Source organism: Apteryx rowi, unplaced genomic scaffold (assembly GCF_003343035.1).
Source record: "Apteryx rowi isolate R43461 unplaced genomic scaffold, aptRow1 scaffold_150, whole genome shotgun sequence".
Taxonomy (NCBI): domain Eukaryota; kingdom Metazoa; phylum Chordata; class Aves; order Apterygiformes; family Apterygidae; genus Apteryx; species Apteryx rowi.
The window spans coordinates 1,801,584-1,815,983 of NW_020447753.1; the positions used below are offsets into that span (position 1 = coordinate 1,801,584).

At 38.4% G+C, this 14,400-nt stretch overlaps 1 protein-coding gene across 1 annotated transcript in view; it reads right to left on the bottom strand.

The window, feature by feature from the left end:
• Positions 1-670: 670 nt before the first annotated feature.
• Positions 671-14,400, bottom strand: part of EPSTI1 (epithelial stromal interaction 1) — a gene marked incomplete at its 5' end in the record, with an annotated part of 36,827 nt that continues 23,097 nt past the window's right edge. Inside the window, 4 exons of the mRNA XM_026058969.1 lie at positions 671-889; positions 2,452-2,492; positions 8,221-8,326; positions 9,844-9,917. Of these exons, the coding sequence (XP_025914754.1) occupies positions 2,472-2,492; positions 8,221-8,326; positions 9,844-9,917 (201 nt within the window). The remainder of the gene's footprint in view (positions 890-2,451; positions 2,493-8,220; positions 8,327-9,843; positions 9,918-14,400) is intronic.

The following is a 14,400-nucleotide window of genomic DNA, read 5'->3' on the forward strand; positions in this document are numbered from 1 at the left end:
ATACTTGTAAATGCAGCAGATTTGTTTTATCTGCATGGTTTATGTACCACGTGCTGCAGACCTTCCTTTTTCATTAGACATTTAGGTCGTGCATCTGGCTCTTGGAAAGCATTAACATGTTCTTCTTTGCAGAAACAGGGATATATAAATGCAATTCCATGAGACTACAGGGAAAAAGAAAAGTAAGAAACTAAAGCTAAGCTTGCAATACCATTTCCCACTTGTGTAACAGAAGTTACAAAGGTAAAACAGGCAAAGGGAAAAACTGGTCTATCATATCACAGAAGATGGGGGAAAGATGAAATAACACTGAAATTTATTTAGTTTTATTTCTCTCATGGGTGTTGTACCTTTTTAAAAACATTTGAAAGATTCTATCTACAATATATACACTTGCTTCTTCTTGAGACTTCGCTGTTATATATAACTATTAATAAACAACAAGATGAATAAAAACAACCCTCACCCCTGCTCCCCCACTCATCAGCTACTTCAGTTCAAGTCTCTGAGAAGTTTTTTCCTGGGTACAGAACAAAATGTATACATTGATATTCCTGCAGCTTCTGTAGGCACTAATGTCTTCTTTTTTTGAGATCCCAATAACTGGGATAATTGCATTCTGTAAGAGGCAAAACAATTTATGAAAAAAATGACACATTCACTTATTAAAAATTAAATAGGACTTTCATAATCAGCTTCTTCAAATATACGTGAATAATGACAGCCAGAAACCAGTCTCTGCAGATTGCTCATGAAGTGGGTGTGAAGTTGAAGTCAGGCTAAGGAAAATAAATAAATAAATAAATGTCATGATAAGAGAGAGCTTTCTCGAAGCTTTTACAAGGTCATTTGGCCAAGACTGGATAAAAGTGAATATTCCTCCAATACCCTGTAACAAGAGAAAGAAAACAGAATTAAAAATAATCTTTTGCAGCAAAACAAAAATCAAAGTCACACTGCTCTAGGATTAAGTCCACCGGAAAATAAAGTCTCCCTTTTCTTACGACAGGTTTTAGCTTTTAATTATGTAAAGCACTCATGAAAGGATTTCTATCTTCTTGTAAATTTGATTCACAAAATGTTCTAATTATCTGCAGACATATTAATAACTCTTTGAACAATATATTAATGTAGCAAGCTGAAATCTGCTTTCAAAACAACAGTAAAACAAAGCTTAGAAAAAGTACACCCATCCATAACTCTTATACAGTTCATATGTAAACATACCATTGATGTTGTAGATATTGCAAAAAACAACAAACAAAAAATCCAGTGAGTTGAGGCTCCTTCTACTGTCCCAGGTTTACAAAACCTAACAGTATTGTGTGTTGCACAAGATGGTCGTTTCTTCCCCCATGGGGAACTGCCTTTGTCTATTCATTGCCATCTGTTGGGTGAATTTAAGTTAATTTTTAACAACATTTTACTCCTCCTAAAACTGAAATGACAGTTCATGAGAGGCCAACAATATTATTTGGATCCCATCTTCAGAATACAATCCTCTGCAAAAATATTCACTAATAACAACTATTGCAACAGAAAGCTAGGAAGAAAGAAGCATAAAAAATTGAGAGTATCTGAATCTGTGGGAGAAGGGCTGAAAGGAAGATCTGTTTTTAAGTTTGATTTTTTTTTCCAGTTCCTCTTTATAAAATTCTAGCTTTTAAAAAAAGAGTTCTGTCAAAGCCATCTCCTAAGGCAAAAATAGTGTGTGTCAGGACCTGCATTTGCTTCGAAATTCCAAGAGCCTAGAAGCAAAGGCTCTGCAGAAATTTTAAAATGAGAATTGGGAATTAGAACCCATTTGAGAAAAGGGTGTGGGTGCAGTGAGGCTTATGAAAAGGTCATTTGAAAACAGAGGGCCTGATTTCTGTCACTCAGTACTGGTGTTTGACCAACAGACTCTATTGATATGAATAGCCTCCCTTTTTTCTCATGGGAAATAGGCAGAAGAATGCAGCCCAGAACAAAGTCATTTTCTTTCACTTATGACCACTGGAAGTTTGCATAAACAAATCCTACATTGCCAGCTGCATTCCTCAGCTGCCCAGATTTTTCGGTCACAGTCCGTGAAAAAGTGAATGTGACCGTACTGAGGTTTTAGCATCAATATCACCACACCTGGAGCAGATGCTTTCAACGGCATCAGCTCTTCTTCTGATAGCAACACACATTGTGCAGTTGTTCTTTATGAGAGAACACAGCTGTAGTGATTTGGCCTTCAAAGACCCAGAAATGAACAGGACCCACTGGGTAATGGCCAGCTACAGAATTAGTATGCATTTATGAGGCTATGTAATGACAGAGTTGGAAACTATTTATTTTAAGATCCCCTTTCATAATACTTGAGGATAAAACCACACAAGCTATCATAACGAAATATCAAATATGAAGTTAAATTAACACCAGCACTGGTATTAAAAGCAACTAAAACAAATTTATTATTCTTACCTTTGGGCAACACTGATCCTTTATGCCAGATAGTTTGACCCCTATGTAAAAAAAACCCAAAAAACAAAAACCAAAGACTGCCTTAGTACAGTACAAATAGATTTACAATGATGTATTTATACAAGAAATTATGGCTATCCACTTAGGTGGATTTTGTCTCTTAATTACTTGGTGCCCTTTGCTACCTTTTGAAAGTCCACCTAAAATAATAATTAAACCCTTCTGCAAGATTCCAGTTCCAGTAATAAATATCTCTCTGATTTGAACTGAATGTGAATAGAAGGATGTATGAACTCAGAAGACAAATGTATCTTGGTTTTGCTGGAAAAGTCAATCCAGAAGTGTTGCAAATACCTTCAGATGCCTCGATCCTTTCTTGATCTCACACAAACTGAAGGAGCAAAAGGTTTCTTCCCTTCCTCCCCAGGCTCCCGCTATTCTCTTTTAGGATGAGATTTTCAAAGGAAAGAATGATTGAGCTCAAAGTCAAGTCAGGCAGAACACATTTGCATATGCTGTTTGACTGGCTTTTCAGATGTAAGTTATTAAAGTCAGCTACAGCATGTCAGGACCCCCCCCAATTTTGGTCCCTATATCAATGCTAATACTTCCGCAGAGTGGTTTTTATTTTCCTTCATCATTCTGGCAGGAAAGACTAGCACTTTGCTCTCAATAAAAAAAAGAAACAGCTTTAAGAAAAAAGTTGATAATCTTTCCAAAATAGATTGTACCTAGACTAACCAGGTTAAAGCTAAGTTAGCAAAACATGCTTTTTGTTAAAAGAAAAATAACCATGGTGGATTGCAATCTGGAGGCTTTTTATAAAAAAATTCCATTTGCAATGTTCCCATGTTAAATGAAAAGCTTTTTCTTTGTGATGGGAAACCAGCATTTTCAGTGCAACTCTACACATGCAAAAGCTCATTAAAGTCTCCATTAAAGTCTGATAGTGTATGAAAGACTGTGGTATACATGCTGGCCTTGTGACTTCATAATTTTGAGCTATGATTTTTCTTTGTTGTACAACACTAAAATTCATGACATATTTCCTATCAAACTGTAAGCAAATAATATAAATCCAGTGTTGACTGAGACTCCAGAGAAACACTCCAATGCAGCAAACTACAAAAACTAAACCAAGTGTTAATCCACTAACCATATTTATTTAAAACAGTTTTATCTAGTATCCACCGAGTTACTGTTCTATATGCGGGAAAGAAGAATGTGGTTTCCTGTTGCTCTGCACCTGTGTATTCAGGCCATAAGTTGTTTCTCCCTCTAAATATCTAGAATTATGCATCATCTGAAAGAGCAGAGTCAGCATCTGAAAGAGCATTCCTCATTCTTATGCATGACATGCTGTAATGGAGACATGAAACGGGAAGGTGTAATATGTCATATTGCCTTCTAGACTGCGGGTTGATTATAGCTCAGAGAGTTTCAACAAGAAAACTAGTATTTCATTAAAGAAGAGTCGACACATAAATTCTAGCTATTCGCCATATGACCTTTCCCCATTAATAGAATAGACAAAAGGGTCCTTAACAATGCTCAATTTCCACATGAAAAAAAACAAGGGCTCTGCTACAAGCTTGCTATGCATTCACACTTGGCCTCTGCAAATCCCTCAGTACTGGAGTATAGGCAAATCTCATGATGGAGCAAATATAAAAGTGTTTAACTGTTTAACTACTCTAAAATTATTCTTTCATAAAAATAGAAGTGTTTTTATATTTAAATAAAATTGATAATTTGTGCCACTACAGTGAACAGAAATTGTCTCAGTTACAGGCTGCAGCTAAGGATTAAATCCTATTGGTCAAACTTTGATGTTGAAATGAAAACTTTCTTTTTTTCCCCCTTCTATCCTAAATGGTTTACACTTATGTTAAGGACAATGGCAGCACAGGGGACATCAAAATTTTCTACGTAGCCTATAATAAGACTCATGTCTATCTCAAGGGTGCAGTAGCTCACAGAGAGAAGTGGAAATTTATTAATTTATCTTCCCATTAAAAAAAGCAAATGACATAACCACCCAGAGAGAGCCCTAGCATTTATAACCAAAAAGGGGGACAAGATTACTTCCATGAAGATACTTCTTAAAATTACAGCATATAAATATTCCTAATAAAACACAAGATGTCTGGAGGGCAGAACTTGTAAGACCTCATTTCCTATCAATTAGGGGACAAAACGATGGGCAGCGGAACTGCTCTTCTCCTTGTTCCCCAAACCTACACAATAAATTCACCTCCCTCCCCCATGTCCTTTATGATATTCTTCTCCCCCTTTTCCTCTCTTAGCCTGCAGGAAAACATCGCCGAGCTGCAGCTGGTCTGGAGCTGTGCCCGTGCTGATCGGCCAGATGGCAGCTGCCCGACAGCACACACGGTGCTCTGTCTTTCCCATCTTCCCACAGAGCGGGGCACTGCGTTGCAGTGTCTCTCCTCTGCCCGGCCACTGCTTTTCACAAAGCACATAGAAACCTAATTATCTTTAGGACTTGTACACTGTTTCAAATTCATTGAAGATTGGCCAGCAGGCTGAAAAACCTTACTTCAAGGCAGACAGACAGTGCAATCGTAAAAACTTCATTTTCTTAGGAAATGAGGCTAATAGGAATAATAGTCAAAAATACAGCAGGTGTATGGATAGCACAGCACAATGTTCAGGTTCTGGAAGTCTGAAGTCATTGTGATTATGAAGAGTTCAATCACAGGAAAAAAAAACAAGCAGCAACAAATATTTCCTTTTTGGTGTCACTGCACAGAAGGAGCAGGCTCAAAAGTACTTTCAGGTCTTAAGTTTGGGAACCCATTTCATTCCTTTTAATCTTAGTGTATAGTCTGACCTGCTTCCGTTAACCCCTTTGCAATGTTAAAAACCATGCTGCAGACTACATGAATTCTAAGCCCCACCTGGAGTTCAAGTCTTTTTGTTTAAAAACGCAGGAAGAACTTGGATATAATCAAAGACACTGAGGTTGCAGCCTCCAGCCTATCTTTTGCGAGATATTTTTCTTTCTTGCTCTTGTTACTAATACTCATTTTCAATTCCTCTCAATGATGATGTATTCTTTCATACTTTATTCTTTCCCTGCTTTGTTTAGGTGCCTTATCTCAATTTATGGCATATAGGAAAAACAGATAATCTAGCATTATACAACAGAAGGCAAGTTCCTTGGGAACCATTAAGTAAACACCCAGAGTGGGAAATTTATCACTACTCCTACACAGAGGGCTTTGTTGCAATTGTTTTGGTGCCTTCTTACTATATTAAAAAAAAAAAAAAGATAGATTGGTTGTGTACATCATAGAGGTGTCTGTTATTGAAACCATGTCTGGGTCCAGTAAACGCATTTGGTGCTACGAACACCTGCCCTGTGGAAGAGAACATATGGCACCTGACTAAAGGCAAAGCCCCACTCCCACTGCAGATGACAGCAAAGTTTCCAGTGATGATGGTGGACACTCTGGTTGAGATGCTGGAGTTTAGGATATTGGGGATCCTGGCTGTGTCATAGACTACTTTTTGGATTTCTCAGGAAATAGTTTACAGATTGGGATAAAGGACACAAAGCGAAATAAAAGAATAATGCCTGCCCTTGCTGGTCTTGTTCACCAGGCCCCATCCAGCAGACTTTACCTTTTGCCCCTTACTAGGTACCAGTTGGCTCTATCCTTTCTGAAGTTTCTAATACTGCTGTCTACAGACACATCATCTTTTCAGGTCCGCCACTGATGGGCGAGTGAAGAGTTAACAGGACTGAAGTTTGTCAATTGATATGCAGAAGAACTGATAGCACAAGAGCTGACCTGCGCAAAGCTGCTGAACAGAGGACTTAACAGGACTAAAGTCGTCTACCAACCGATATGCGCAAGGATTGATATGYRYAARGCTGCGGAATGGCAGCATTAACAAGACTGAAGAGGTCTGCCACCTGGAATCTGCACGGACCCCCGGGGAGGGAAGAAGCAATACGGAGGTGTYGKGGTCTTGCCTYGCTAGCAGGGTCCCCCCAAGCAGACAAACAGACAGTCCTGTGATTGTGAAACTCGCAAAAGTCAGCAAAAGCAGTGTTTGCCCAGAGCCCCARCCRTATAAAAAGAGACTTGGGAGCTAGGAGAGTTGGAGCAGGGACGGAAACGTGACCTGACCATCCTCTCCGGCTGGACCGTGAGTATCCCCCCCCTCCCCTTTTCCTGGGGACGCTGGGTTAAGGTAACTCCTCGAGGTTGAGAGTCCTCTCACTAGGAGAGTGAACAAGAAAGCTTTCAAGTAGGGATAAGCAGTCCTTCCAATTAATAACGCAGTAATCGATGGTTTCAGGTTATCCTTTCTAAATTAGTAACTGATGGTTTTGTGTTATCCTTCCTAAATTAGTAATCGCATTATTTTAATGGATGTTACTAATCCAAGAACTTGTGTGAGGAAATAAACATCTTTTTTATTATTATTATATTACTGTCTCAGTCATTGCTATCAAACCTTCATAGCATGACAGCGTGACAGCCACACAGAGCACTCTAACTCACTCCTTTACTAGCCTGGATATCACTAGCTTGGCTTCCAGTAATTCCTGGATACCCTGGCATGCAATAGTGCAGGCCCTTCTGGTAAAGTCCCTTGCCAACTGGTTCACCCAGTGGCTACCACCAGACCCCACGGGACATTGAGCTGGCAGGTCAGGAGAACTTGCCTGAAGTTTGTAGTGATTAAGAGAATCTTTATCCAGTTCCAGTTCCTGGAAAACTCTAGCAGTAAAAATACCTGCTTTTCTGCCATGCCTTTTATGTTCAGGACTTAGTAGGAGCTTGAGCCCAAGTTCCCTGTCATTTGTCTGCCAAGATACAAATCCACACTCCTGTGAATGTCTACCAAAGCGTGAATTACACATGGTTACCTTTACATATAATTAAGCAGATTTATACAGCTTCAGGACGGGGCCTCAAGGGGCCATAACAATCCAACCACTCCAACTCAAAAGTCTTTCTGGTTTCCAACTAAACATTCTTCTCTACATTGACACATTCTCTATGTTCTCTTAGACTCGCATCCCTTTGCTTTTCAGTCTTTTTAAGGCTTCCATTTCTGCACTACTGTCCTCTTAGCAATGCAGTTTCACCCTAATGGAAATTTCCACAGTGGGAATGCTACAAAATATTTTTGGATCACTGAAGAGTGCAATTCTAAATAACAACAATCACATTTATGCCTCATTAAAACAGTGGAAAAAATCTGGTATCTAGGACTGAATGTTTAATAGGCTAGAGTCAAGATACCTTTTCTTCAAAGAAACCTTGCAAGTATTATATATTTTAAATGGATGCAGTTGGGTCTTCCTTGTCACAACTTTATATGGGAAAAAATGAACAGCTGTATCTTTCATGTTTTTTTCTCTCATTTGCTTTCAGTATCTTATTAAAATGTTTATAGCATTTCCAAGCATCTTTCATTTAAAAAATTTCCAAAAATCCCTTAAAACTTTATGATCCTTGTTCCAAACTTAACAAAGGACCTTGGATACAGTACCTTGCATGGAAAGTAATATGCTTCTGCTGCAAGGGCAGCTGTTACTCCCTCCGCCCATATGAAGAGCTTACATTTAAAGGCAGGATTTCTTTTTAAAAGCTATTGTAGGCAGTCAGCCAGGACTGTAAGTTCTACCATGCAGACTAAATGCACACAACCACATAATAGTATCCAGGGAAAAAATTAACTTTTAAACAATCCTATTGTTTTCATGTTTTGGATCCAGAAACTTACCCAGCAGCTGTTACTGAAGCAGTCCTGACTCCCAGCATATTCAGGGTGGTAGATGCTATTAGCTTGTGTTTTGTTCTGTAGTCRGTCCAGAAAAGCATTATTTATCCTTAAAAACAATGAAAAGGTAGCTGAGGAGTTCACAAACTTTGGAGATTTAACATTCTGTGAGTAGCTTTCTCTATTCTCAGTTAAACATACACCTTTCTGTCTTTCAAGCCTGTGTTGAATAACCAGAGACTGGCATAAGACAGGGTGGGTTTCATTTTCAGTTCACCAGGTTTATTCCTACCCTGTGATCAATCTTTTATGATTAAAAAGCATCCTGTGGCTGCTGTGAGAAATGCACTGAAACCCTCAGCAAAAAGTCTACGCGCATAGCACCTGCATTCCCAGTGAGTTTAGCTTTTTAGACAATTCACCTTAAGTAGTCTTTCAACCCTCAGTACACAAGGAGAGTTTCTAGAAGCACTGATTTCCTAATGTCAATGAAAAAGCCACTTAAGTTTGTTACTAATAGGGACAAGTTGTGCAGCTGTCAACTTTCCCTACTCTCCAGTTCAGAAAGCACCTCTGGCATTTTCTTATACCGCTTTATCAATCTGGAACACATACAAATACACTTTCCCTCAGTCTGTTTTGAATATTTTCAAATTGGCTGAAAGCTGCATCTTTTTCCCCCTTATTAATGCCTAGGACTGACACACATGCTTAGAAATGACAGTCATGTTTTACAATACTTTTCATAAAAACGATGTAAAACGCAAGATCCTAGATTATTTCTATCTAGGGACACAGAGATGGACTCAGTCTAAAATATTTCATTAATTTCTATGGCTAAATATCTCAATATCTTTGCTGTAAAAAAAACCAAAAACAAAACAGAAAACAARAAATGAAAACAGTATGGAGAGTGATTGCCCAAAGAAYTGCTTCTTTTTTTAAATTCCTTGATGATAAAACAACCCCCCCCCMCACACACACACAAATGATGGGGCTTTTATTATTGAGACTGAGAGGTGTTTCTTTTTACCTGCTGAAAATAAAGCTGACAATAAAGCTATGCTTCAAGAGAACAGAAAGTCAGTTGGTGACAGAACTGTAAGATTAAAACCACACAACACGGATATGGCCCAACAGTGGGGCGCAGCCTGGGATATGAAACACTGCAACTACAGAAGGCCTTGCCGCACTGCAGTTTCTATCTGTATAAATATCTAAACTCATATTTAGCTCTGCCTGTTAGCTTCAGTGCCAATGCAAGAAATTGCATGGACAAAGTAGCCCATTACAAAATATGCTTGAGCCCATTATAAAATACGCTTGAGCCCATTATAAAATATGTTTGTGTACATATATATGTATGTATGTATTCAGCTAGCTTTCAATGGTTCAGCTTAATGTTGATGGAATAAATAAAGTGAAAAAGGCACTCTATGTCATATTGCATACTGTGAGCAGTTGTAATGCTGGATATTAGTGGCTCATCTGAAGGCAAAGTTAAAACAGAGGCTAGGTCAGGGATCCTCATTGCAGTAGTTTTCTAACACATGAATGGCTGCAATTTTGAGACCCTTTCTAGATAAGAATTCAATTAAAGTGCATTCTCATTTTTTTGTATCATACCTCCTCTGTTCATTTTGGCGTGCTCTTGTTCGGGTTTCCTCTTCCTGCTTTTGCTTAAATTCCATTAACTCAGCCTGGGAATGATAAAAATCAAAAAGTAAACTTTTTTAATTAACGTGCCTATGTTGAAAACCCAATTAATTCCACATGGTGTTAACTTCAACCAGAACAACATGCCATTTCCAAAAACTTCCCTCAACAGCATTTTATTTACATGACAGCCCTATGTTAAAAACTGAGCTCAGTTTTCTGTTCAGGGTTGCACTAGATGAGATATATTTGTGCCCAAAAAGTAGGAAGTAAAAGAACCCGGACAGCTGCATTCGTACATGTAAAGGGATATGCCAGACACCAGTCCACATGCAAGGTTTGTTCTTCTAGCTGAGCCCCTAGCTTCCAGACACTGCTCCTTCATGCCCTCAGCACCCTGAGCTCCAGTTTGCCATGCAGTACGACGGAGAAATGAGCAAAGCCTTCAGCTTGAGACCTTCAGCTTCCTCCTGCTCCAATCCCCAGGTCTGAATATCCCTGCAGGTAGGACGGCGAAGACGGCTGAAGTTCCTTCACAGGAGACAACACAGCCCAACGTGACCCCTGAAGATGCGAAGGAGATGTGCCCTTTGCCTCCTGCCTCTGTGGAGCCTTTTGGGAAGCGCATCTACTGTATCTTTCCCTCTTTCATCCACTTCCCCAAATTTCTGTCTGACAGGAAACCTCTTCCAAAAGTATTTTTCCAGTTTAGAGCCCATAACAAAATAATCACACTTATACTCCATGTACAGTGATCTTGCTGTATCTGTGGATTTTCTCCTGTAAAGCTAAAAATTTTAGGACTGGAGCCTACAAACCTTATATTACATAATATTAAGGTATATAAATAGTTTCAAAGGGACTTCTCTCAAGAAGAGGATTTGCCTATTCATTTTCAGGCTGGACTGCTAAGGAAACACAGCTTATGACTGTGCTATGCATGTGTACTTGTTTGTTTGTCTCCAACTCCCTGCAATGCACCCAAGAATTGAAGATGCAGATTTTTCTGCAAAGAGAATTTGGCTCGCAGGGGGAGGGGAAAGGGATAAGAACAGACCCATCCTTCACATTTTCCATAGCAACTGAGTAGCAGTAGGAATAGGAAGTAAAATAAATGATGCAGTTAGATAAAAGCTTCAATAACTGAATGGAACTACAAAAGTTAAAAAAAAAATCAGTTTAAGTGGAACATTAAATAAAAACTATGCAATAAATGTATGCAAAAAAAGATCAATAACTGCAAATGTGTTGTGTATCAATATTTGTCTAGCCCTAAAAGAAGAAACAGGATTAAGAAATAAAAAAGCCAACCTTAATTTTCACTGTTTTAAATAACTATTCAACCTGAAAATTAAAATCCAGTATCTGACTTTCCAATATGCTGAGTCCTCTCCTAGAGCAATGTTCTGAAATATATTGCGTGTATATGATGCAGTGTTTAAAGTGTACTGAAAATTTTTAAATCAAGCAATACATACTAAAACCTGCTCTAAAAAAATGCAACTGACAATACCTATACGTTTTATAGCAGCACTGTACTAGAAGGTGCACACAAGACAGAATTTACAATTACTTTAATACATATTAGTTTGAAATAGAAATGAGCCAACATAAATCCGAGGGACAATCATTGGGCCTTTAAAATAYGTATTATTTACAGTGGGTTTGTAAGTAGTACATTACTCTGTGCAATAGGTAACAGCAAATACGAAGGCAAGGAGCACTCTGGAAAGGCACACTAAGAAAGAATAGCCTTGGAACCAGTCAGCACCTTCTTCTTAACCTGTGTTAACCAGTGAAGAGTCTAAGCTCTACACAAGTCTCTTAAGCCTAACTCACAGAGCGCAGGCATGCCAATTTGCATTTGTATTTATTTTGTCTATGATAGAATACATGCACAATACAACACTTGCAGGCCGTGTGCCCCCCATGACTAACTTTCAAGAATTTTTCTTGTGTATGGTTCCTGGGAGTAAGTATACATCCAATAGGAAAGCAGTTAAGACTCTCCCTAGGTTGTTTTTCCTTTTGATTCTAGCATTCTAATTACTAAAATACTATGAAAAGAGCACAATTATCCCCAGCATTTAATGAAAGACATCTGTGAGGGGACAGAGTCATCTGTCCAGCTCTATTAGAAACTCATTATATGGGATTTGCTGAGCTACCTAAGATTCGACTACTATGAGTTTAATTTGGATATTACTAACAGCACAGGCATAACAAGAGGCTTAGTATTTGCCAATGTGTTTCTTGAGTGATTTACAGTTAATGCTGCCCTACTCATACTTGCACAATTAGAACTGGAGCTGAGATAGCCAGTTTAGCACAAGGTTGTAGCCTTGTGTAGATTAACTTCATGTGCCTATAGTAGCCAAAATAATGCTAGAGGGACTGTAGTGGTTAGGATGCATTTTCAGGCAACGTGTCTTGCATATGCAGAAGATGGATTTCTCACTTGTAGTTATGGCATACCTGCTTTTTAGACTACTCAAAATTCTTGGTTTATGTGGTTAGCAAGGAAACACAGAAACAGGCAGACTGAATAGCAAATCTGAATGCTTCCGCACGCTCATTTCAGAAGGCAGGGCACACAGGCCTTGGTTCTCTAAAAAGAGACTTTATTCAGAGTCTGAGATCATCAGGAATATCTCACTAAGATTACTTCTGCCTGAAAGAGAGGAAATTGGTTTCCTTAGAGTATGAAATTGGGCACCATGATTCAGAAAATGCTCTGYACAATTGTTCAAATGGGGAGACGAGTGGAAACTTGTCATCTAGATGCAAATAACCATGAACTCAGAAGATAATTCAATCTATATCCAAATCTTACAACTTGGTGCATCTCTCTCACAATATTTGAAAACAGTGACCAAATCATTTTCCCTAAAGAGAAGCTCTGTGTGTAGGCTACAGTAATCAATGTATTTAATTGGTTTCACAGCATGCAAAAATGATACAATATGCAAACTGTTGATGTATAATTACCTTCCTCTGTTGTTCTTGCTTCATTTCCTCTAATCTTCTGTTTTCATCCTCTCGAAGAGCTTGCTTGTAAGTATGGCTTCTAGTCTGTTGTTCAGCAGAGAATATAAAACATATTGACAGGGAGAGGGGACAGCACCAAAATCCCAAACCTCATTCCCAAATCATTATACAAGTAATTAACACAACAGAAATGGTTGAAGGATTCTGGTCACTTAAGAAAATTCAAGTCTTCACACTAATATAAGCTAGAAGCATTCAAAAAAATTTTCATTCATTCAACTTGGCTAAAAGTCCATCTGCACATCACAACAAACCAGCCACAGCACATGCTATTGCTTATCCCAGTGATAAGCATAAAAACACCCTAAACAATCAGAAAATGCTATAGGCATATATGATAGTGATATGGGGTATTTTGGGAAGAAGAAAAGGTCTGGAAGTATTACCAGGATAACAAAGGAGAAGGAAGGCCTGATAAAAGAGGGTAACCCAGGAGTATTTCCATGGAAGTACTGAAAAGGGATGTGTGGAGGAAGAGCAACAAAAGCCAAGAGATCCTGCCTGCTGTTATTTGAGGGGCAACTAAGAGAAGTGAAAGTCTGAACTAGACATCACAAATAAGATATTTGACTGTGTAGGAGTTCCTTACGATAACTAGCCCAGGTCTTTCATAAGTTGCAGCTATGTGCGAAGTTCTAGTCTTGCATTAAGTCCTTAGGCCCTTTTACTGTAAAGTCTTTGAGCAGGGTCAGAGCCTATGTGTAGCACACTAAATAATAAACCAGTGTGATTTAATACAAAAAGTGTGCAGGTCTAGCTCATAGTTTGACTTTAGTGAGGGATTTGATGCAGGTCTACACAATGTTCTTCAAACTTGATATATGTGGTTCAGAACGACACCATTAAAACGACAGGCACATAATCTGCTAAAAGGGCTGAACAGAGAAAGCGATTATTAATAGCTCAATTTTGAGCTGGGAGGAGTTGTTACATGTGTCCAGGGAGACTCATTCTGGGTCCAATATTATTCATTACTCTCAGTAATGGCTTGGAGGATCGTGTGGAGTGTATGTTAATCAAGTTGGAAGACAAAAATCTAGACAGGATTGTTAACACTTTGAAAGACAGAATTAAAATTAATTATGAACTTGATTAAATAAGTAGGCCAAAAAAAGTCACCAATGACATGAAGTTATTCAAAAGAAGGCAAATTTTTCCACATGCATTTGAGTAATAATTGACAATGATATTTGAACTAGGTGTACTAAATAAGTATCAGTATCAAAGAAACGATGGGTGTGAAAAAAATTCAATCAACATGACAGTGTCCAGAACTTGCTTTAGAACATTAAAAAACAAACAAACAAACAAAAAAACCCGCAAAACAACATGAATATCAGGCACTTCTTAGGTTTATCATACTTCAGAATTTCAGATAAATTTGTCCTGAATGTTTTAGTTACTCCAAACAAGGGAAAAGTCCAAGATCACATCAAAATTAGAGTATGAGTTTCCCCACAGTTAAGTGATTTGTTATTA